General features: G+C 47.3%; 1 protein-coding gene across 5 annotated transcripts in view; it reads left to right on the plus strand.

Moving 5' to 3' along the window:
- Ube3b (ubiquitin protein ligase E3B) overlaps positions 1–24135 on the plus strand; it is a 58387-nt gene continuing 34252 nt past the window's right edge. For 2 of the 5 annotated variants that reach the window (XR_007235040.3, XM_048449848.3), the window contains exons 1-11: positions 230–385; positions 3612–3691; positions 6360–6541; positions 6694–6814; positions 10519–10578; positions 10881–10985; positions 12909–13005; positions 14512–14597; positions 15626–15708; positions 22903–23008; positions 23283–23403. Coding sequence is in view for 4 of the 5 variants with exons in the window: in XM_048449848.3 (XP_048305805.2) it covers positions 6381–6541; positions 6694–6814; positions 10519–10578; positions 10881–10985; positions 12909–13005; positions 14512–14597; positions 15626–15708; positions 22903–23008; positions 23283–23403 (940 nt within the window). In the remaining variant the exon portion in view is untranslated. The other 3 variants (XM_048449853.3, XM_087903727.1, XM_085680583.2) reach the window with 3 other exon arrangements.

The following is a 24135-nucleotide window of genomic DNA, read 5'->3' on the forward strand; positions in this document are numbered from 1 at the left end:
TCTTAAAGTGTCCCCTGGAGCTCGACATGAGCACGCTTTGCCATTCAACCACTTCCTCTCGGGTGGGTTCCACTTCCCCATGGCTGAGTCAGGTATTTATCCGAATTCTAGATGTTTCTTCTTTTTGGCTGCCAAAGAAGAGGACAGGATGAAGAGAGGTTTTCTTTCCCGGGCAAAGAAACTGTACGGAACCATTGTTTCCCGGAACTGTATAATTGCTTCTAGGCGGAGTTTGGAGCATAACACCTGGGGCAAGATGGCGGCCGGGGTTCGGCCGCTGCCCCGGGTCTGGCCGGACTCGGGGATATCGGGCTGAGGCGGAGGCAGCTGCGGGCCGGACCCCGAGCGTGGGGGCCTCGAACGGATAAAGATCTCCGGCCTGCGGGTAGCAAGTGGAAAGAGGATGGTCGATTCTCTGGGTGGCGGGACAAGGACTGGGGAGGTTGCCTGGGGGCCGAGTCTTGGCTTAGTGAAGTCGAACAGGGAGGTTCTGGGGGCTGACTTTCTGGCTCCAGGGATCTCTCCGTGGCCTCTTTCCATCGATTTTCTTGTTGGAGGCAACTGGCCTTAATAGCCAGCTATCTATGGACGAGACGGACTTGTTATTGTCGTTGTTGATGTTGGGCCTTAGGAGGCACCCGAAGTGGAGTTGAGTTCTGTGCGCTGGCTGTGTGACCTTGGGTGAATCCAGTCACATCTCTAACCCTAAGTTTCTTCCTTTTTAAATGGAGTAATTAGATCGTTTGACAGAGGTTATTTTATAATACATTTTAGAGTGGTTCCTGATAGTTCTTGATACAGAAAACTTGACCCTATTTTTAACTGAATACCTAGCCACAAAGGAGCCTGGCATTCTCAACTTCTCTTTATGGTGCCGTTCTGTGGGTGGGGGGGATCCTGAATCTTGTTTGTTTGACTTGCCAGTAAGTAATTCCTTTGGGGTTCAAATTCAGGAACCCGAAGGACACAGTCAAGTTTTGTGCCCTCTCTGCATTTCCCTGTAGGTTTCTATGAGCCATTTCTTGGATTATTTGAGACCTATTGCTTATTCTTGAACTATTGGTTTCATTAAGACCCATTGCCAATTCTTGAGCTTTTAAAATTGGAGTATTGTAACGTAATAGGATAGGGCTGATGTAAAGGAAGGGCAAGTTAAACATCCCTACAGTTTCTGTTTTGTGACCTGCCCTTAAATGGTGACCATTAAGCCTAGTGACCTTGCTTTTTCTATCATAAAGGACGATCATTCCAGCAGTATTATTCATTTTACTTCACAGTAAAGTCTGGACTCTTGTGTGGTTTTGCTGCTCTCTTTGAAGTTAGTCTCATCCAGAGTAGCTGGGTTTTAAGCAGGTTGCCTGGGAATATAGAGGTAACGCAGAGTCTGAATCTTGTCTGTTAGCATTGAAAGCTTGACTCTGCCACTTATTAATTGTATAACCCAGACTCAGTCTTGGGGGTGGGGTGACGAGAATTGATCTTCTCACAGTGTTGCCGTCCTTGTTAGGTGAGACTCTTGGAGGACTTATTTTCCCTTCCAGATGCTCTGAATCCTTACCAACTTACTGTTTTCTAAACTCCCTACCTGTACACTTCTTAGTTCCCTAACCAGATTCTAAGCTTTGTAAAGACAATGCAGTAAGGTTTCCTTAGATATGATCAACTTCCAAATGCCAGTTATTAATATTTTCCCGTTCATTCCTAATCTCAATAGTGCAGTGACTAAATTAAGGTTAAGAAGGACAAATGTCCCATGCCCTCCTTTAGCAACCCTGAGACTGAGTGTTGTTATTATCCTCAGGACACAAGGGCCTAGAGTACTTAAGGGATGGTAAAATGAGAGGTAGGATCAGGACTAGAAAGGTCTGAGGGTCATTTTCTCAGATCTGAGGCCTTTCCGTTACAGTCTTTGCTGTGTTTCTCTGTGACTTTCGGGGAATGAGAACGTACTGCTCAGTTGCGGGTCTTGATTCATGAATTGTGCAAGTGAGGAGGTATAGGAGAGAATGAAGAAAACCGCACAGCCTAGACTATTGTGCAGTGTAAATAGAAGCTGTGTATAAGATTTTTTTCATGGGGATAATCCCAAGAAATGGATCAGACCCTGGGAGGTCCTGGGGAGAAGTGAGCACTGTCAGGTACAGTCTGCGTGCAGATATCTGTTTTTCCGCTGGGAGGGCGCTCCTGCTGCTCCCCTGTCCTTCCTGCTACTAAGGATCTCTTTACTCTTCTTTTAAAATTTTATTATAGGTGTATGAGTGTTTTACTTGCATGTATGTATGTGCATGCCCATGACCAGGAGAGGGCATTGAATCTTCTAGAACTGAGTCCTGGTTCTCTGCAAAAAGAGCCGGCACTCAGAGCCCTGAGCCAGCTCTGCAGCCGCTGGAGAGGACTTGGTGTTGTAGTCAAGCCTTGAGCCCTGCTCACACCTCTCAGGAGCTTGACAGTTCATCATTTAAACAATAGGCCAGGGGTTCATGGTCCCAAGTGCTGGGTCTGACAAACCTTAGTTCATTTGGGGATAGGGAAACAGCTTAATGGAGTGCTGCAGATAGGAAGAACAAATAATAATTATAATAATAATAAACGGGTTGGGGAGAGATCAGTGGTTGAGAGCACTTGCTACTCTTGAAGAGGACTCCAGTTCTAGTCCCACATCACATGGCTCATGACTACTTGTGCCCACATCTCCAGGGTAGCTGACACTCTCTTTTGGCCCTCCTGGGCACTGAACTCACATCCTCATAGACAGACACACAATTGAAAATAATGCCAAAAAGAGAAAATCCTTTTGTGTCTGTAAAAACAACACACCCACTAGGCTTTGTTAGCATGGTACACACATGTCTGTTCTCATGTCAAGCATCAAACCTGATTATCAAAGGCAGAAGACTCTGGGACCTGCTGCGAGCAGGGTTGGCAGAGCCAGGGGTGGGAGGGGGTGGGCTGGTGCCCGCTGTGTGTGACTCAGGCCCATGTACTTCTTCCTGTGAAAAGGGGGGGCTCCTCATAATCCCACTACTCAAAATGGCCAAATTGATTTGTTTTTGACCCTTCTTTTACCATGCTAGAGATCAGACCTGAGACCTCAACTCTGTTTCACTGCAGTGTGATCTCCAAGTGTGCACATTCACTGTGAAGTGCAGGCCTGTAGTCTCACAGGCAACTGTCTTTTCACTTCTAAGGCATAAATATTTTTCCAGAGCATTGAAAATGTGAAGGGTGGGTGTCTTTTAACATTGTACCACCTCTTGGAGTTACTTTTGAAGTAGTGTCACATTTAGAGTAGACTTTAATAGGGCTAGAGGGTTAGAGGGCTTGTTTTAAATAATTTAGTTTTATGTGCATTGGTGTTGTAACTGCATGTGTGTCTGTAGAGGGTGTTGGATCCTCTGGAACTAGAGTAACAGAAGTTGTAAGCTGCCATGTAAGTGTTGGGAATTGAACCCAGGTCCTTTGGAAGAGCACCCAAATGCTCTTAACTGCTGAGCTATCTCTCTGGCCCCTAAACGGTTTTTAAAATCCACCACACTATATTACTTGCACTCTGTAACATTGGGATGCCGCACCTACAAAACAGTACTAATTCTGAATTTTTCTTATGCCAGAAAACCAACTCCTCTGAACCAGAGGCTTGCGAGGTCACTGATGGTCACCTAGCATCTCCGCTGTACAGGCAGGTTCTCAGGTGAGCTTCCAGGCCTGGCAGAGGAGGGAACAGTTGGAACATGCTGCCTCTCCACTTCTAGCTCTTCTTTCCCTATGGTAGCAGACAATGCTGGTCTGTTTCAGTAGTTGCTGATGGGACTGGCTGGTAGTAGAACTTTGTGGTAGTGTGTCTGACTAGCCTGCACAAAACAATGTTTTCTTGAGTGTTGCCGATGATAGATAGCCCAGCATGCTGGCAAATCCCTGGTGTCATTTAATAGGCGTGAGTCAGGTGAGGAAGGAGCTAGAGGTCCCTGGATATATGTTCATGTGACAGGCATCTAATTCCACTTTTTATTCTAAATGTGTTTCAAAGTGGCTGCTACTTTGGGTGAATTAACCTGGTGAAAGATGCTTTTCCAAAACTCCGGATTTCTGCATTAGTCAGCTGGGCTGATGATGCCGTGTTTTGGGATAGCTAAAGAAGTCACCCAGTTATGAGGCTCAATGGGTCAGTGCTGTCAGTCAAAGCCACTCGCTTGGGGCAGAAAACGGTTACTAGTGATCCTGTACTGTTGGTGTTCTGCCCTGCACAGCACTGTTAGTGAAGAGAACAGTTCCCTGTGTGGCCTGGCCGCAGACTGTGTGATATGTAATGTCCCCTATCCAGATCAAATGGCTGTCATGGCTGCTGGAAATATGCTTGGTGGAAAGGCCCTTGCTGTGCAAACATGAGGTTTAGAATCCAGGTTCCCAGAATCCACCTGTGCTGGGCAAGTGTGGCACTTGACTGTAATCTCAGCACTTCAGAGGCAGAAATGGTGGCCCTGAGGGCAATTCAAAATAGGTAGATCATGTGATTTGTGAACAGTGGGCTCAAGTGAGAAACCCTACATTAAAAAATAAAATGGAGAGTAATAGAGGAAGGCATGACGTAAGTGTCAATCCTCCATGTACATGTGCATACACATGTATTGATTCATATGGAACATGCAACACATATAAGCAAAAAAAAAAATAGCTTCTTAAAAAAGACCTTGGGGGCCTGCATGATGGGTCAGTGGGTACAAAGGCATCTGTGGACCAGCCTGACATTTGAGTTCATCCTGGAAACACATGGTGGAAGGAGACTACTGACTCCTGCATGTGTCCTCTAACCCTGCACACATTCCATCTGTGCACACCATACTCACACACACACACTCGTGCATACACATACAAAATATAAATGTAATTTTAAAATGTATTTTTAAAAAAGATTTATCAATTTATGTATCTGAGTGTTTTGCTTGAATGTGTGGATGTGTATCATGAGTGTGCAACACCTGCATGGCCAGAAGAAGGCATCAGATCTCTGTAACTAGAGTTACGGGTGGTTGTGAGCTACTTTGTGGCTTCTGGGAACTGAACCTGGGTCTTCTGCAAGAGCGTCAAGTGCTCTTAGTCCATGAGACAACTCTTCAGCCTCAATAAATGTAATTTGTAAAGAAAGACCTTGGGATGCTGAGCTGCCTCAGGTAGAGGAGCTGAAGGACCAGGGGGTAGAGTGCAGGTGGCTCGGGGTAGCCTTGCGGCTGATTGGGGGTTGGGGCTTAGGGGTAGAGGTGTAGGTGACTCAGGGTAGAGGTGATTGCAGATCTGATAGCCTGATTTCAAGCTCCAAAATCCAAGTAAAGAAAATTGACCCCTCTGATTGTTTTCTGATCTCTACTCATGCACACTGACACACTTGCCCACACAAACACCACACACACATATACAATGATAACTTTTTAAAATTGCCAGCAAATTGGCACAGCAGTGAGGGCCTGCTGCCCAGCCTGGCAGCCTGCCCTCCGCCTGCAGGACTCACATGGTAGAATGAGAGAATTGAGTCATTCCTTATCCTCTGATCTTCCCACGGGCATGAGGGGTGTGCACTGTGGCTCTGGTATGTGTCTGTACACGTACACGCTTGCTCATTCATCCTTGCTCAGATAAAATGTAATTAAACACTTTTAAATAATAATCTTTTGTTTTGTTTTTGCTTGTTTTTTGTTTTTTGTTTTTCAATACAGGGTTTCTCTGTAGTTTTGGAGCCTGTCCTGGAACTCACTTGGTGGTAGACCAGGCTGGCCTCAAACTCAGGAGATCCGCCTGCCTGCCTCCCGAGTGCTGGGATTAAAAGCATGCACCACCACCACCTGCAATAATCTTTTTTTTAAACTCTTTTTCCCCATGTTTTGCTGGGCGTAGCATAGGCATCAGTGAAACATTTGCTGTGTGAATGGGTGACCAAGGTGATGGCATAAGTTTCTTCCTTCCAGCCTTCCCTGCCACGATGGAAGGTGGCTGTTCTACTGCCTTCTCAGTATGGGGGATGTAGTGGAGAAAGCAAATGTCTAGGAACCTTTTGGCACATGGAGTTAATTGACGCTCCCTGGAGAGGGAAGATTCGTGCTTTGTGCCCTCTTTAAACTTGCTGGGAGCCCATCTCTGCTCTCCACCAAGCTCTGCGATTTCCCCTAAGAAAATGTGAAATTTCCACTAAGTCACAGAATCTGTTCTCTGTGGGTGGTGTAACAGGAGCTGACAGGAAGTTGAGATTTGCTTCAGGAGAGCAATGAGCTCTGTGGGGGATGGAGGTTCCTAAGCGCCTCTGCCCTTTACATCCAAGCCCCACCTGTATGTTCACAGGTGCCCCACACCTGCTCCTCTTGTCCTTGCAGGGTTCCTGTCGGTTTGCAAACATGTTCACTGTATCTCAGACCTCCAGAGCATGGTTCATTGACAAAGCGCGGCAGGCACGAGAAGAAAGGCTGGAGCAGAAGGAGCGGGAGCGCTCAGCGGTGATCATTCAGGCCGTTGTCCGCGGTTTCCTCTGCCGGAGGCGACTGCACAGAGACCTCAGGTGAGAGCAACTCCACCACACGTTTTCTGCCCACTGCTGATGGGCAGAAAGTGAATCAGTTTTCCCTCATTGTGCTTGAGAAGCGATCCTTTGCTTAGTGCTCCTGATTAAGGATGTCTTTTTTTATTTTATTTTGACCCTTCCCTATCTAGGAGACAGACTGATGAGTTTTTTAACACAGATGACTCTGGGTCCAGTAAAAGAAGTGCACTTTGTATTTTTAAGATTGCCAGGAAACTGCTATTCATATACAAAACTAAAGAGGACAATGAGGTAAGCCCTGTGTCTTAGTCAGGGTTTCTGTTGCTGTGAAGAGACACCATGGCCACTGCAGCTCTTACAAGGAAAACATTTAACTGGGCTGGCTCACTTACAGTTTCATCATGATGGGGAGCATGGCGGCATGCAGGCAGACATGGTGCTGGAGCTGAGAGTGATGCTACGTCCTGAGCAGAAGCTAGCAGAAAGTCAGCTGACTGTCACACTGAGAGAAACGAGCAAATGAGACCTCAAAGCACCCCCATACACACAGCGGCACACTCCCCCAACACATCCTATGAGAGTGGGGTAGCACACCCTGTTGTAATTTTAAAAACAGCACAAGAGAGAGAGGCCATGCAGCCGAGTTCACGTGGAGGGGTTTTTATTAGGGGAAAGGGAACATAAGAAGAGGGGAGGGCAGGAGGAAACCAGCCTCTGGGGACAGGAGCAGCAGAAGAGAAGAGAAAGGCAGAGAGAGATAAGGAAGAGAGACAGGCAGAGTGGGAGAGAGGGAGAGAGAGGGCTGAGAGGTGGGCAGGCCCATTTTACAAGGGAACACAGTGAGTGTGCACAGGAGTACAAGGGAACACAGTGAGTGTGCACAGGAGGGGCTCTAGTGCTGCAGCTGAGGACGGATCCCGTCAGGACCCCACGGCTAGGCCTGTACAGACGCCTGAATGCTAACATTCCTCCCTTTTTATCACACAGAGGTGAGGAGTTAGAAAGGGGTAGCGGGTGAGGCAGAGATGAGGACGCCGTGTTCTCAAGACCTGGGGGCATCATTCATCTTTGGTGGGACCTGGGAAAGCTGGGGTGCTGGCCACATCCTGGAGTATCTGGCTGTTTCACTTCACTGTCCAGGCTCTGTGGAACCATCAGGCACTGCTTAGACCTTGCAAAATGCTGTTTGAGGTGGATCCAAGTCGACTCCCTAGGGCTTAAAGCACCTGATCCTTTCCTGGACATGTCTGATGGTCTTGGGCCTCCAACTCTGTGGCAACAGCTGGTAGTCCTGCAACAACAGCTGATTGGGAATGGCCAGTGGGTCTCCAAAAACATCCCAGTGGGGCAAGGGGGTATAAACAATGATCCAGTTCCCAGGAATGAGGCAGAGAAGATCCAAGGGTCTGTAGTTCCTGGTATCCCAGGAATTCAGAGAGGGTCAGTGTCGAGACAGCACAGGCTGTCCAGTGTTTGTCATGCAGAGGGCAGAGGCCATGGGCTGTGAGCCCGAGATAGACAGTCACCTGGTACCACCTGGTGAGAAAAGCCAGAAGACAGGAGGGGACTGTGCTCAAGAAAGGAAGCCTCACATCCAGGGGAACGGGCAGAGGCGGTGGTCCCGCCAGAGACCCGATCGCCAGTATTGAATGGAAGGAGAAGCCGCCAGTGAACGAGAAAGCAGATCTGTTGCAGGTGGAGCAGGAGGTGGGGTCCCAGCGTGAAGTGATCACCTTTCCTTGAGCTCTGCCACTGAGCAAATGTGCCACATGCAACAGAGTTAGTTTACTGGGGGAGGGGAAGCGAAGAGTGAGAGGTGACACCTCCTCCCATCCATAGCATCTCTGGCAGAATGCTGCAAAGGTCCTATAAAATATCAAGATATAAAGTGCCAAGAAGCAGACTTTTGGTAAGCTTGTTCCCCATGGGTGAGGCAGAAGAAGATGCAGTGGCTTTTCTCAAGTGAGGGCTGTGGGAAAGGCAAAGCTACCCTGGAGAGTGTGGGGCGTAGAGCAAAGCCCAGAGAATCCAAGGATCTGAGCCTGAGAGAGCCATGGTTGTCTAGTACCAGGACTTAATGAAGCATAAAGGTGAAAAAACTACGCTCGAGAGATGAGTCCACACTTGGGACGTAGCCAGAAGTGGGGAAAAGGGAGGGACTCACCAATCATGCCAGTGTTGGAGGGACCCAGGGATCTGAAGAAGCGAGGCTTTTGTATTTGAACTGGGTTCCAGGCTCCTGGCATGCCTCAAACTGCCAGCGGGCAGGAGGAAGCACCAGGAGAAACTTTTCCAGTCAGAGAACCAGTGTTAAAATTTAGAAAAAAAAAAAAATGGTGCGGGAGAGAAAGAGACCATGCCGCAGAGTACACATGGAGAGGTTTTTGTTAGAGGAAAGGGAATGTAAGAAGAGGGGAGGGGAGGGGAAGGGGGACTGGGCTCTGGGGACAGGAGCAGCAGAAGAGAAGAAGAGGTGGAGGAGAGAGAGAGACAGGAGCAGACAGAGAAAGAAGAGAAGGAGATGGGAGTGTGCAGGGTCCTTTTAAAGGGGAACATAATGTTCCCCGGAGGTGCTCTTAGTGGCTACAGCTGAGAATGTAGCCTGTCAGAACCCAAAGGGCAGGCTAGTACAGATGCCTGAATGCTAACACACTTGGACGGTGTCATACACGCTTCTTCCCCTGTGCCAGGAGCTGGTGATGGATAAGCACGGACCTTCTTATCTGTAAGACGCTTGCATGAGGCACAGTCACGGCTGCCCACAGAGAGATCCAGCTGTGCTATGGAGGTCTCTGTACATTAACTGTTACCCACAGGAATTAGCCTCAAATGTGTCTAAGAATCAGGCAGCTGAGGGATACGGAAGAAGTATACTAGAGACAGCACGGTCGGAAGCAGGTGTCAGCAGTCAGCAAATGGTGGACTGCAGTGGTGAGACCTGAGAGAGCGGGCTACTCCATGCCTTGGCCAGAGGGGCCAGGGGCGCTGGTTTTCCGAAGAGGTGCTGGAGGCTCGAGTGATGCTGGATATTCTGATTAAGATTAAATGCTGGTATCTTATTTATCATTATCTGCATCATAAAACTTAACCACTTTGCTGCTGTGGCATTAGAAGGACTGGACTGGAAGACATTTGAGGGAAGCAGGTTACTACTGGGGAGCCCCAAAGGGAAAGCAGAAGGGTAAACCCCCTTGTGGAGCTCCCAGCCCAGCAGAGAAAAGAGACCAAACCTTCATGCTCAGGGAGGTGACCTTTTCAGATGCAGATATGGAGACAGAAGAGCCCAGTGTAAACAGTCTTTCTAGTTTCTGCTTTATCTTGCTTTGCATATTAGGGAATGGCAGAGCTTCTGGCCGAAGGCTGTGAGGCAGAGGTCAGTGCCTAGTGTTGACAGAGGTGTGCCGTGTAGGGCACAAGTTAGAAAGACAGCTGTTAGTCTGCCAGAGTCCAAGCCCAATTTTCTAAAAGAATCTCCGTAACTAGAAATGGTGGCCATGTGGAGGCCAAGGCAGGAAGATTGCCGTGAGTTGAAGACCAGCCTATGCCACAGAGTGAGACCAAAAGAAGCACCATTCTGGATTTTTATGTGAAAGGTGCTAATTTAAAAAACACATTTTGCTAGGTGTTGGTGGTACATGCCTTTTATCCCAGCACTCAGGAGGCAGAGGCTGGCAGATCTCTGAGTTCGAGGCCAGCTTGTTCTACAGAGCAAGTTCCAGGACAGCCAGGGCTACATAGAGAAACCCTGTCTTGAAAAACAGAAAAATAAAAACATATTTCTAGGACTAAGTTCTGTAAGCCATCACCTTGAAACCTGACTATAGTATGTATCTGTAGTGTCAATGTCCCTACGAGGGAACTGAGTATGATCGTGCACATATGAACCACCTGACATGTTACCTGCATGCTTCAGGTGCCCACCAAACGTGTAGTCCCCTCTTTCTCATGTTTTGATTAGTTTAGAGACTTCATAACCAGGTTTTCTGCTCCTGCAGAGATTGGAGAAGTTGTGCCGTAGCATCCTGAGCAGCATGGACGCAGAGAACGAGCCAAAGGTGAGTGGACCAAGCTGAGAGTCTCTCTCTCATGAGTTCTAGAAGGCCCGCTACATGGTCTGAAAGGTCCTGCAGTTGAGTATTGGGTGGATGAACGATGCTTTGGTCCTCATCTACAAAGCTGTGTTTTGCTCCTGCCTTTTGTTCAAGATAGTGACTGCCTTTTCTGGACTCTGATCTTGGGGGTTATTGTTAAAGTACATACTGCTTTCCACTTATTCATGCAGACAGTTCTACTGCCTTGATAGACCCTTGTGATGTGGCCTCATCACTGCCCACACTCCTATTCTTGTGTCCTGTAGGTATGGTACGTGTCCCTGGCTCTTTCCAAGGACCTCACTCTGCTGTGGATTAAGCAAATCAAGAACATCCTGTGGTACTGCTGCGAGCTTCTTGAACAACTCAAGGTAAACCAAACCCCCAAACTCAACCCAGCAAGTCTGTGCACACCTGGTACCTCAGTGCCTTCATTTGCTCTTTATTTGTGCCTTCAGCAGTCTAGTAGAGAATTGAATTGAAATGGGTGTCTGGGAAGAGCAGGGTAGGTGCTCTGGTTACTGTGACCCCATCTTGGGAGCACGTATTGAACGTTGGTTATGTTTGCCACAGTCTCGCATATCAAGGAACCCTCTTCAGGGACAGGGAAGTGACTGAGTGAGTAAGTGTTGTGCAAGCAAGAGGACCTGAATTTGAATCCTCAACACATGAACTTTGGCCATGGCCATCAGAACCTGTAAGCCCAGCAATGGGGAACAGAGACAGGTGGATCCCAGGAATTAGCTGGTCAGCCAGCCTAGCTAAAATGCTGATCTTTGGGTTCAGTGAGAGACCCCATCTCAAAAAATATGATGGAACAATAGAGGAAGACACTGAATGTCCCATCTGCCTCTACACACATGCACAGATGGACATACCAGCACACCACATGTACACTACACCGCACATGCATAACCTCCACCTCCCCCTAAAACACAAACTAACTCAACAGTCAGGAAGCTGTCCTCCATCCCATTCTGGTGTAACGAATTCTAGTCTCTTGCACTACTAAGCAAGCCTCTTGTTAGTAGCTCCTTTAGTACTCCTGCATGTGACAAACTGAGCGAGAGCCATTTTAGAATGCATTCTAAAGCATGACAGCTGTCCCTTCCTCTTCCTGTAATTGCATAGCCAGCGGTTCTGACCTCAAACTCTGACCCTGTCCTGTCTTGACCACAGAGAAGAGGAGGCCACCTTTCCTAGCTGGGAAATTCCTGGGAATCCTGGGCTCAACTCTGAACCCTTCTTAGAGATGCAGCCTGGTCCTGTGGCCACTCTAAGGTTGTACACAGAGGATGTGAGTAGACAATGAGCTGCCACCTCCATGGGGAGCCAGAGCTTGCAGGTGCAGTAAGTGTCCCCAAAGCCCCCAGTGATCCTCCCAGTGATCATGTTGAGGGACTGATGGATGACTCTTGCCACAGCCCTGCCAAGGCAGCAAGCCAGTAGCAAGCTGCGCACTTTACAGCTGATCAGTGAGACATCGAGGTACAGAGCAGGGATCTTCACACTTTATACCCCATCCTTAGAACTCCAAGATTCCCACCAGAGTGCCTCAGGCCCGAGCAGGCAGGTTAGTCGTGTGCACGCGCATGTGTGTTCAAATTGCATTCCACAGTAGATCTCTGCCCAGAAGCCCTTCTCCTTTGAAAACCTAGGAACAAGCTGCAGAGATGACTCAGCAGTCAGGAGTGCTGGCGACTCTTCCAGAGGACCCGTGTTCCACCTCCAGCACCCCATCGGGCAGCTCTATACCGTACTGTGTACTGTAGGTCTCTGAGCCTAGAGAGCAGTTGCATATTTGCCTGGCTTACTCTTGCAAAGCAGGAAAGGCATCACAGTTATAAGAAGCGGCAGCAGAACCTGGGCTGAGCTCTGAGCCAGGCACTGCTGTCAGTTATCTCTGTGCATTAAGCCATTATTCGTCAAGCCCCAGGAAGAGAGCAGCGTTCCTGTCTCAGGTCAACAGCTAAGGAAACCAAGGCACAGAAACTTCTCTAAGATCACACAGCCAGTAAATAGCGAGGCCAAAGGTTGTTGCCCCAGACCTCATTAGTCTGTGTTGCAGCTCTCCTCTGCTGCAGCATACAGTCAGCTGTAGGCACAGAGTGAGGCAACCTGGGACCTTGTTTCCCAGGAATGCCCAGCTCTCTGTTCCCGGCAGCATTTGGGCCGGGGAATTCTAGAATATATTGTGTGGACTCCGGTGTAAGTCAACTGTGCAGTGCAGGATGTACACGCGCCATGGAGTGGGATCTTGGGCATGAGTGTTAATCTTACTCCATTGTTTGCAGCCGGAAATCTTACAAGACTCCAGGCTCATCACACTGCACCTCACCATGCTTGTCACCTTCACAGACACATCAACATGGAAGATTCTCCGGGGAAAAGGTGTGTGGACCCGCTTCAGAAATCTTTCCCTCTGGCTCATGAGAAGCACTTTGGCCACACAAGCTCAGGGAGGCTCGGAGCCTAAGCCTAGCACTTGGCACTTCCTGCCAGGCTCCTTCATAGTATGCAGTGTTTGTTAGCATGTGCCTGCCTTTGAACTTTGTGTGTAAGGCATTTGTTCCCTGCCTGTGAATGGTGGACTCCACTGAGGCCTTCTTGTGTTACATGTTTTTTTAAAAAATTAAAGAAAAAAATAGTAAGGGGCTGGAGTGGAGTAAGGGGCCCAGTCGTTAGGAACAGTGACTGCTCCTCCAGAGGACTCCAAGTTGGATTCTCAGCATCCAAATGGTGGCTCACAGTTCCAGGGGATCCAGGCAGACATGTTACACACACATACATGCAGGAAGAGTGCTCATACACATTAAATAAAAATAAATCTAAATTTTTTTAAATAATAATACTATTTTGCTCATAAAATTTCACTGAAGAGTTTCCTCCTTCCCTGGAAGTTTTCCCAGTTTTGGACACATTCACTCAGCACGTAGCCTCATAGATGCCAAGCACCATGATGTCACTGGAGATACAGTGGTGGGCAGTGCTTGAGAGCTGGAGTCGGCTGAGTTGATGACTACTGAGCAGCAGCAGCACCCACAGCCTGGGAGTCACCAGCTGCAAACTGGAACTGTATGAAAGAACTTGCCTCTGTAGGAAATGCATAGGTTCTCAGTGTGTTGCAGCCTCTCTCCAGAGCTGTTATGTTGCACTGGATGCTGGAAGTTGTCACAGTGATCTAAAATTCATGGAAAATTCTGTTCCGTGCAAATCCTATGCCTTGAGTGAGCAATAAGTGTTGGTTTTGTGCATTTTTCTGGACTCAGGAAGGGTCCCAAAGCTATGAAGTTCTGAGTCCTGCTGGGCATACAGGTCCTGGTAGGCAGAGGAGGCAGGATCAGCAGTGTTTCTGGCTAGGGGTCAGTTGATCGACCCATTGAAGTAACATACTTGAGCCACACTTGTGAGAATGGGCCTCCCAGGGCTCTAAGGGACTAAGAACATAGGCAGAATGTCTATGTCTGGGCTTTGTGTCAGATGCTTGTCTGTAGCTGTGCTAAAACACATGATAAAAGCACCTGGGAAAAGAAAGGGGTTCCCTTTTGCCTGACAGTTGGGGTGGGGGAAAGGTGGGCAGCAGGAGCTAGAGATGTCGGTTGGGAACCAGAGTGGGCTCATCTTGTACCAGGAAGCAGGGACAGAGCAGGACAAGGCTATGAAAACTCAAAGCCCTACCCACACATACACACCCTGTGACGTACTTCCTCCAGCAAATTTCTACTTTAAAGTTTAAGAATCCTTAAGGGTAAGTTCCACAACTTCCCAGTCAGCACCACCTGCTGGGGACGGTGTCCCATTGCTGGGCATTTCTCATTCAGCCCTCCGCCCCTTTGTCTGCATAAATTGCTCACATGTGGCAAGAGATTTCCTTCTCACGCTGTTTTCTTCATTTAGGTGAGAGCCTTCGACCAGCCCTGAACCACATTTGTGCAAATATAATGGGCCATCTCAACCAGCGTGGATTTTACTCCGTGTTACAGGTCTGTGACCCTCCCTAGTGTGTCCCTGCAGTGCCTGAATTGGATTTTCCTATGGTTCACATGTTCCTTGTGTCCTCCCTTGCAGGGAGAGTTGAGTACACAGTGTCCTTTTCATCCCTCAGTTCAGGTCACTGTGATTTTGTAGGGAGGATGGTAGCGCTCAGCCCCAAGAATGTCGTAGCGAATAGATTCGAGGGCAGCCCAGCGTCTTGGCTGACAGTGAGGCCGTGGTAGGAGGCCTCGGGGTTGTTGCAGCTCCTTGATGGAGGGGCCATGCGTTTCTAACACAGCAGCCTCAGATGGCATCTGTCAGTTCCCTACACGATGCCAGTTCTCAGGCCGGAGAGTGGGCAGAGTAGTTGCTCCTGAAATGCTGTGGACTTTGCAGGCTTTAGAAGGAACATTGATGTGACCCTTCCTTCTTCCTGATGCTGGGATGGTCCATCTCCCAGTTCAGTTGCACCTCTCCACAGCATGATAGTAGCGTGTCTGCAAAACGTGTCATGGCAACTGTTGTCCTTGGCTGGAATGATGAGCAGTTAAGCTAAGTCACATTTCACGTGGCTTTTTCTAAACTCACTGTTTTTGAGGATTACTGTGCTGCCCAAGCCAACCTCAACCCCTGAGACATGAGTACCTCAGCCTCCTCGGAAGCCAAGACTGCGGGGGCGGACACTGCACCCCACTCGCAGATACTCATTTCCTTAGCTGTTCCTTAGCTTAGGTGCATGGAGAGGACACCACAGTATTTTGCTGAAGCTTAGTAGTGATGAGCGGAGGGCCCTCCACACTCAGCAACTCCCTTCTTTTTGAGCAGTTTATCTCAAGTGTTCCTGTTCCTTTTCCGCTTCCTTTTTGTTTTGAGAGGTCTGTTGTGTAGACCAGGCTGGCCTCAACCTCAGAGATCTTCCTGCCTCTGCCTCTGAGTGCTGGAATTAAAGCATGCACTACCACCGCCAGGCCCCTCTTCCGAGTGGACAAACAGCTGTGTTTGATGCTCAGGCTGACAGCTTGAACGTTCTTTTCAGGTACTGCTGACCCGCGGCCTGGCCAGACCTCGGCCCTGTCTGTCCACAGGCACTTTAACAGCGACCTTCTCTCTGGCATTACGGTAAGAAGCCAGCTGCAAGACTGGTGCCCCAGTACCTTTCTTACTCCCCTTGCTCACCCACCTTGTCATAATTTGTAAGAAGTGTTCATCTTAAAGTGCCGTTTCTGCAACAATTGACGCTGTCCTTCAACCTTCAACAATGAATCTTTTGCTGTGTTATATGAGGGCAGTGATTTGCAGTGACTTAGGTAACTGTATGGAGTTAGTCTTTCTTTTGAGTTCCTAAGAATAAAAGAAGGAGGACCAGCCCAGGGCAGGGGGAAGGTCCTGAGAGAATGGGGTTGGAAACACAGGCGGGAGATGCTGGCATTGGAGCAGCAGAGAGTGTGTGAGCGTGTGGTGTGTGCACTTTGTTGATATAGTGTGTAAATGTGTAAACATGAGAGGTGCCCTTAGAGAACTGCCCAGTGGGAAAAGCTGTATTTCTAACTGTTCTAGAGTATTCACAGTATGTTGAGAGGATCACATACATACATGGAGAGAGGTTGGTAACTGGTCCTGAAGGAAAGAGCACCTCTGTTGAGCTAGCTCAGGATGCTTGGCACAGCCCCAGTGCTGAGCGCTCCGAGGCCTGTGGGACTCACAAAGCCCCTGCGATTTCCTTGGTCAGATGTCTGAGCATGGAGTCCCTACCCTGTGTTTGCATGGCGGGTGTGTCCATTCTTGCCCCGGGGTCGTGTTCTGTGGAGCCTATTTGCATGGTGACCCTGCCAAACCTGTGTTGGTAATCATCTGTAAAGGGCTGAAAAGAAAGCAGCCCCAGCTCCGTAGACCATCCAGCCTCTGTCACAACTCCTGTCCCTGCAGTGGGAGGACGAACTCGGCGAAGACGACAGGTAGTCTAGGCTCAAGAGTTTTCCATTGCTACCATCAGCCCAGTTGGCTGGGCTGGAAGACCCTGGGTTTGATCCCCAGGACCACAGACACCGGCACTGTGGTATGTGCCTGTAAGGAGGCAGAGGCAAAGGATTAGAAGTTCAAAGTCACCCATGAGTACACAGTGAGACGGAGGCCAGCCTGGGATATCTTAGCCCCTGCCTCAGAAAACAGCACAAAACAAATGAAAACTCTGGTGGCTCCGTAATTTCTCTGTGGAGCATTCCACTGACCTCTCCTTAAGGCCGCCTTCTCCACAACCTTTTCTCTACTGAACAGAGCACTTTTTCCCCTTGGAGTCTGCAGATCATTGAGCAGGATCAGGATTGGCAAGATGGCTCCAAGGGAAAGGCACACACCTGGGTGAGCCTAATAATCTACATAAAGGTGGATGGAGAAGACACCACAAAATTGTCCTCTGACCCCAGCCCTCAGCTGGCACACCCACACACACATGCGTGTGTGCACATGCACTGTAATAGTAAATAAAATAAAAAAGATGTCACCATTGTCATGAATATAGTAAAAATCCAGGAAGACGTGATGTACTTGAACATGACTGCTGTTTCCTTTGTGCACATAGCTGGAGATCACAAACCATGCATTCTTCATTTTATAGAAAAGGAAGCTAAAGCCCTGAGAGGTCAAAACATTTAGTGTCACAGCAGGGAGAGGTCAGGCTGGGCATTAAGCCCATACTTGGAATTTTATTCTCCATGTCTGCTTGCACAGTGGACACACTTGGATCCTAAGAACAATACATATTTGAGGAAATGGCACAGAGGACCCTCCCAACCGCGTGCTGTTCCCTGAGGCTCTCCTGGCCCACATGCATAGTTATGTGCTCAGTAGTCACGGTTCCTGTGTTGCCTGTCACCATCCCCAGCCTGGTTGCATTGTGAGCTCTTTGCTATGTCAAGCCTTTTTTTTTTCTGTCCTATTGAACTTTTATTTATTTTTTTAAAGCAAGGAATTTACTTTATTGTTATTGATAAAATAAATTTTGTTTGCAAAGGAATATTGGTTTCAAAATTTGCAAATCCTTTATCTCTTAATTGCAATTTTTTGAACTGATTCTTTTTTTATTGTTTTTATTAATCTATATATTTTTCTCCACTCCCGTCCGCTCCTCTCCCCTCCCCTCCCCTTCTACCCTCTCCCATGGTCCCCATGCTCCCAATTTACTCAAAAGATCTTGTCTTTTTCTACTTCCCAAGTAGATCAGATCTATGTATGTCCCTTTTAGTGTTTTCATTGTTGTCTAGGTTCTCTGGGATTGTGAATTGTAGGCTGTTTTTTTTTCTTTATGTCTAAAAGCCATTTATGAGTGAGTACGTATGATATTTGTCTTTCTGGGTCTGGGTTGCCTCACTCAATATGATGTTTTCTAGTTCCATCCATTTGCCTGCAAATTTCAAGATGTCGTTATTTTTTCCTGCTGTGTAGTACTCCATTGTGTAAATATACCACATTTTCCTTATTCATTCTTTGGTCGAGAGGCATTTAGGTTGTTTCCAGGTTCTGGCTATGACAAACAATGCTGCTATGAACATAGTTGAGCACATGTCCTTGTGGCACGATTGAGTGTCCTTTGGGTATATATCCAAAAGTGGTATTGCTGGATCTTTAGGTAGGTTGTTTCCTAATTTTCTGAGAAATCGCCACACTGACATCCAAAGGGGTTGTACCAGCTTTCACTTCCACCAGCAATGCAGAAGTGTTCCCTTTTCCCCACAACCTCTCCAGCATAAGTTGTCATCAGTGTTTCTGATCTTGGCTATTCTTACAGGTGTAAGATGGAATCTCAGAGTTGTTTTGACTTGCATTTCTCTGATGACTAAGGATATTGAACATTAAGTGTCTTTCAGCCATTTTAGATTCCTCTGTTGAGAGTTCTCTGCTTAGGTCTGTATTCCATTTTTTTTTATTGGATTATGTGATCTTTTGGTGTCCAATTTCTTGAGTTCTTTGTATATTTTGGAGATCAGCCCTCTGTCTGATGTGGGATTAGTGAAGATCTTTTCCCATTCTGTAGACTGCCATTTTGTCTTGTTGATCATGTCCTTTGCTGTACAGAAGCTTTTCAGTTTCCGGAGGTCCTATTTATTAATTGTTTCTCTCAGTGTCTGTGCTACTGGGTTTATATTTAGGAAGTGATTTCCTATGCCAGTGTGTTCAAGTGTAGTTCCCACTTTCTCTTCTATGAGGTTCAATGTGGTTGGTTTTATGTTGAGGTCTTTGATCCATTTGTACTTGAGTTTTGTGCATGGCGATAGATACGAATCTATTTTCATTCTTCTACATGTATGTATCCAGTTATGCCAGCTCCATTTGTTGAATATGCTTTATTTTTTCCATTTGATTTTTTTTTTTTTTTTTTTTTTGCTTCTTTGTCAAAAATCAGGTGTTCATAGGTATGTGGATTAACGGGTCTTCAGTTCAGTTCCATTGGTCCTCCTGTTTGTTTTTATGCCAATACCAAGCTGTTTTCAGTACTGTAGCTCTGTAGTAGAGTTTGAAGTCAGGGATTGTGATGCCTCCAGAAGTTCTTTTATTGTACAGGATTGTTTTGGCTATCTTGGATTTTTTGCTTCCCCATATGAAGTTGAGTATTGTTCTTCTGAGGTCTGTGAAGAATTTTGCTGGGATTTTGATGGACATTGCATTGAATCTGTAGATTGCTTTTGGAAAGACTGCCATTTTTACTATGTTAATTCTACCTACCCAAGAGCATGGGAGATCTTTCCACTTTCTGGTGTCTTCTTCGATTTCTTTCTCCAAAGATTTAAAGTGCTTGTCATACAAGTCTTCCACTTGTTTGGTTAGAGTTACTCCTAGATATTTTATGCTATTTGTGGCTATTGTGAAGGGTGATGTTTCTCTGATTTCTTTCTCAGCCCATGTATCATCAGTGTAAAGGAGGACTACTGATTTTTCTTGAGTTAATCTTGTATCCTACATTACTGAAAGTGTTTATGAGTTGTAAAAGTTCCTTGGTAGAATTTTTGGGGTAACTTATGTAAACTATCATCTCATCAGCCAATAGTGAGAGTTTGACTTTCTTTTCTGATTTGTATCCCCTTGATCTCCTTTTGTTGTCTTATTGCTCTAGCTAGGACCTCAAGAACTATATTGAATAGATATGGAGAGAGTGGGCAACCTTGTCTTGTTTCTGATTTCTTGTGGGATCACTGGGAGTTTCCTCTCCATTTAGTTTGCTGTTGGCTGTTGGCTTGCTGTATATTGCCTTTATTATGTTTAGGTATGTTCCTTGTATCCCTGCTCTCTCTAAGACCTTTATCATGAAGGGGTGTTGTATTTTGTCGAAGGCTTTTTCCGCATCTAATGAGATGGTTGTCTAGCCTACTTAGCTACACAGGAAACATCATATTTATGTGGACAGCCAACTCATTACCTGAGGTCTGCAGAGCAAGGAAGCCAGAGAAAGGCTCTGCTGACAGTCATCTCAGTGGCAGATGGGAAGCGCACATATGTGTGGGGCTGTCCTCTGTGCCCGTGGGTGGCATTCTCCCTGGCTTTACTGGCCTAGGTCAGACTGAGTTCTGGGAAACGTATCCCAGGCTGGAATTTCCAGGTGCCTGCGGAAAGTGTCAGCATGGTTTCGCTGCCACTCTCTTGTGCCTTTGCTGTTGAGGGAACTGTGCCATCCTGTTTTAAGCCCCTTTCTAAAATGTAGAACTGGATTTTCTTTTCTTTCACCCAACTGAAACCAATGATATTAGCTAGGGTGGCCAAGTGATTAGCATAAGATTTCAGTCTTAAAATTTTTTCTTATCCGCATAATGGCCCTCTTCAGAGTACATTACAACATAGACTCCAGTGTTGTGCTAGGGTAAACTGGGAGCAGTCATCATTTGCTTTTGTTTTGTTTTGTTTTGTTTTGATTTTTTTGTTTTTTGGTTTTTGTTTTTCAAGACAGGGGTTCTCTTTGTAGCCCTGACTGTCCTGAAACTCGTTCTGTAGATCAGGCTGGTCTTGAACTCACAGAGATCCGCTTGCCTCTGCCTCCTGAGTGCCAAGATTAAAGGTGTGCGCCACCTCCACCTGGCTAGTCACTTGTTTCTTGTCAGTCTCATCCTTTTCCGTTGTTGCCTGCATGGCTTCTGTGCTGGTTAGTCTTCACCGTCAGCCTGTGCTGGTTAGTCTTCACCGTCAGCCTGTGCTGGTTAGTCTTCACCGTCAGCCTGTGCTGGTTAGTCTTCAAGTAGGGGTATCTTGATTGATAACTGATTTAGGAAGATCCTGAGTGTTGAAGGCACTGTTTCAGTGTCTGAGAAGCTTGTCTGAACAGGCATGTGGTGTGAGTGCCTTCCCCAGAACAACTGTGACCTGGAACCAAAGCCAAGTCAGCCCTGGCCTGCGTTGCTCTCTGCCAGGCTGTAGTCACAGCACCAGAAATGACCTGCATGCAGCCTCTGGTGTTTGGTCTGTTTCCTGGCCCTGGGAATTGACCCTCATGCATGTTAGGCAAGTATGCTACCACTGAGCTATGTCCCTAGCTCCAGATCCTACTTACTAAGATGTAGTTCACATGTGTGCCTCACGTGTTTTTTAAGTGTCAGTTCCATGGTGGCAGTTGGTGTATCCATAGAGCAATGCCATCATCGGGAGTGTCAAATTCTGGAGTGCTTTTCTTGCCCTCGAAGGAACCTGCCCACTGACAGTTGCCCTCATCTGTTCCCTCCTGAGTCCTGCAGAACAGTTCATCTCCTTTGGGTTGGCCTGTTTTGGACAGCTCGCCTGAGTGGAGTCAGACACCTGTGTTCTGTTGTTAGTAGTGTATTTTATTACACAGTGTTTTTAGCTCATCTGTTGAATCATCCAGCACCTGTTTATGACCCAACACTACTGTGCGAACAAAATGCATGGGATGTTGTGTGCCACAATCATTTCTGTATGAGTTTGTGTGTAGGATGTGTTTCCAGTTCTCTAGGAGTGAAATAGCATGGTCACGAACACTTAATGTTGGTGAGAAACCGCTCTGCTGTTTTCCAGAGCGTTCATTCCCACTAGCAGCTGGTGGGGATGCAGGTGCCAGGTTCTCCCCAGCCTTACCAACTGCTTTGTGAGTGTGTGCTGTCTCATGGTCATTGGCATTAGTAGTCCCTAGCTTGCACTCATTTTTTCAAGTGTTTATTAACCGTTCGTGAGAGATGTCAGTTGAGTTCTTTTGACTGTCTCCCTGCCCTGGCTTTGTTCTTTGGTATTGTTTAACATAGTGTTAAACAATGTAGCCAAGGCTAGCCTCAAACTCTTGCTCTTCCTTTCCCTGCCTTTCTCGGTGGGACTACAGGCATGCACTACCTATATGGCTTGTTCAGCCTTCAGATTGGGTTGTCTACTACTGAGTTAGTGAGTTCTTTCTGCACTCCAGATGCAAGCCTCCTGGCAGATGACGAGGTCTGCAGACACTTTCACTTGGTGCTCATCTCTCTGCCTTCTGGGTAGGGTGTGATCACACACCGTACTGGCTTCGATGTTGTACAATTAGTTACTTTTCTCTGTACTTACACTCTTAGTGTCATATCTAAGAAATCATTATGTAACTCCAGGACCCAAAGATGTCTAGGTTTTTCTTTTTCTACAAATTTGATGATTTTAGTTGTAAAATTATTCTGAGTTAACTTTTGTAGATGCTGTGAGATATAGGTGTCTATGTTTTTGGTGCTTTTATTCTGTTTTCTGTGCTTGAGCCTTGGTAATGCTGGAAGAGTGCCCTGCCACTGGGCTCCCCCCTTGCCCTCGGGTTTTGAGACTGAGCCTCATGGATAGCCCCGGTTAGCCCTGAGTATGATTCTCCTGCCTCAGTCTCCCTGTGCTGGGGCTACTTGTATGCACTGCCATGCCCATTCTGGGTCATTCTTTTGAAAATAATGCATGCTTATTGTAAAATCCCAGATAACACTGGAAACAGAAAGATAGGGCTGTTCCCCATGCTCATGTTGCCCAGAAAAGCATGCTGTTGACCTTCTTTCCTCTGTTTTCCAGGTTATTTTGTACTTTTATATTTTGCGTCTTACGTGTATACTTTAAATGTTACTATCAGGCTGTGGTAAACTCTGCAGAAAGTGTGAGGTAATAGTAAGTCGTCCCCAGGGACGCACTTGGTACTGCTCGGTTGAGGAGTGGGCTGTCCTTATCAGCAGCCCCTCCCAAATGCCCTACAGTACAAGCATTCTCTCACATCAGGTACTTAGAACTGACCTTTCCCAGCTGTGCAGCAGTGTTGTCCCCCATCCCCTGTCCCCGTCACCCCGTCATTTGCGCTCAGCCAGCTTATCCGCCCTTTCTCACCAGCCCTGTAGTTGCTGCGCAGTTCTCAGACAATCTGATGCGCCCGTTCGTCATCCACATCATGTCGGTACCTGCTCTCGTGACTCATCTCAGCACAGTGACCCCTGAGGTGAGCGTGCCACTTCTGTCTCTGGTTTGTCTGCTAGACTCAAAAGCAAACCGTTCCTCTGCTGATTCCCACTCCTTCCCCCAGTTTTCCCAGTAGCTGATGTAGACATGTTTCTGTTAGCAGCCAGGAAATCGGGTTCCTCTTGTCACCCTCCATCTCCCTGCCGCTGGAAAACAGTGTTCTTCCTAAGTGAGGGGTAGTGAGCAGTGTCAGGGCCATGCCTCTCGGGAATGCCCTGCTCGGCCCCACGTTAACTGTCTGCCATCACTTTCAGCGTCTCAGTGTTTTAGAATCCCACGACATGCTTCGCAAATTCATCGTCTTTCTAAGAGACAGTGACCGGTGCCGCGATGCTTGTGAAAGTCTAGAAGGCTGCCGTACGCTGTGTCTGATGGGTGAGTCTAGGCTGCCGTACGCTGTGTCTGATGGGTGAGTCTAGGAGATTGCCGTTCGCTGTGTCTGATGGGTGAGTCTAGGAGACTGCCGTTCGCTGTGTCTGATGGGTGAGTCTAGGAGGCTGGGTTTGGGTTGGTTATGGCCATGGGGGATGCCTGTGTGTTTTGTAAAGGTCATTAGTTGCACTTAGCAGGAGTTAATATAAAACCAGACTCATCTCCATAGTGCCGATGATGAACAGATAGAATCTCACATAGAATGGTACTCAGTGGACACCGTGAGGTGAGTTGGCTGCAGAGTTCCTTCCTGAAAGGGAGGGGCTCAGATCAGAGTGGTGTCGCTGTTACAATGTCTTTGGTAGATGCGTTTGTGGGTGGATGCATTTGAACACAGAGCAGACACCTAATTCTCTGATAGAGCTGTTCTTGGAGATTGGCACTCCTAAGGCCAGTCAAACTCAAGCTAGCCTTAGTTATAGCTCTTGTGTCTTGGACTGGACCCCAAGAGGAGAGTACTTTGGTAAACACTGAATACAGCCATCTCCCAGGACATATAGCTAATGCTACATCTTATGTTCCTCCTTATTTTTAAGTGTTACTGACACATTAAAATGCCATGCTGAGTGTCCCTCTGTGTGCCTGGCAGTCCAGTCTCTCCCTATAGAAGCTATAGCGAGCGTGGGCATCACTATTCCTGCCTCACAGCCAAGAATGTGATTTCAGGCTGGGTTG

Source organism: Myodes glareolus, chromosome 2, assembly GCF_982192425.1.
Source record: "Myodes glareolus chromosome 2, mMyoGla1.1, whole genome shotgun sequence".
Lineage (NCBI taxonomy): Eukaryota > Metazoa > Chordata > Mammalia > Rodentia > Cricetidae > Myodes > Myodes glareolus.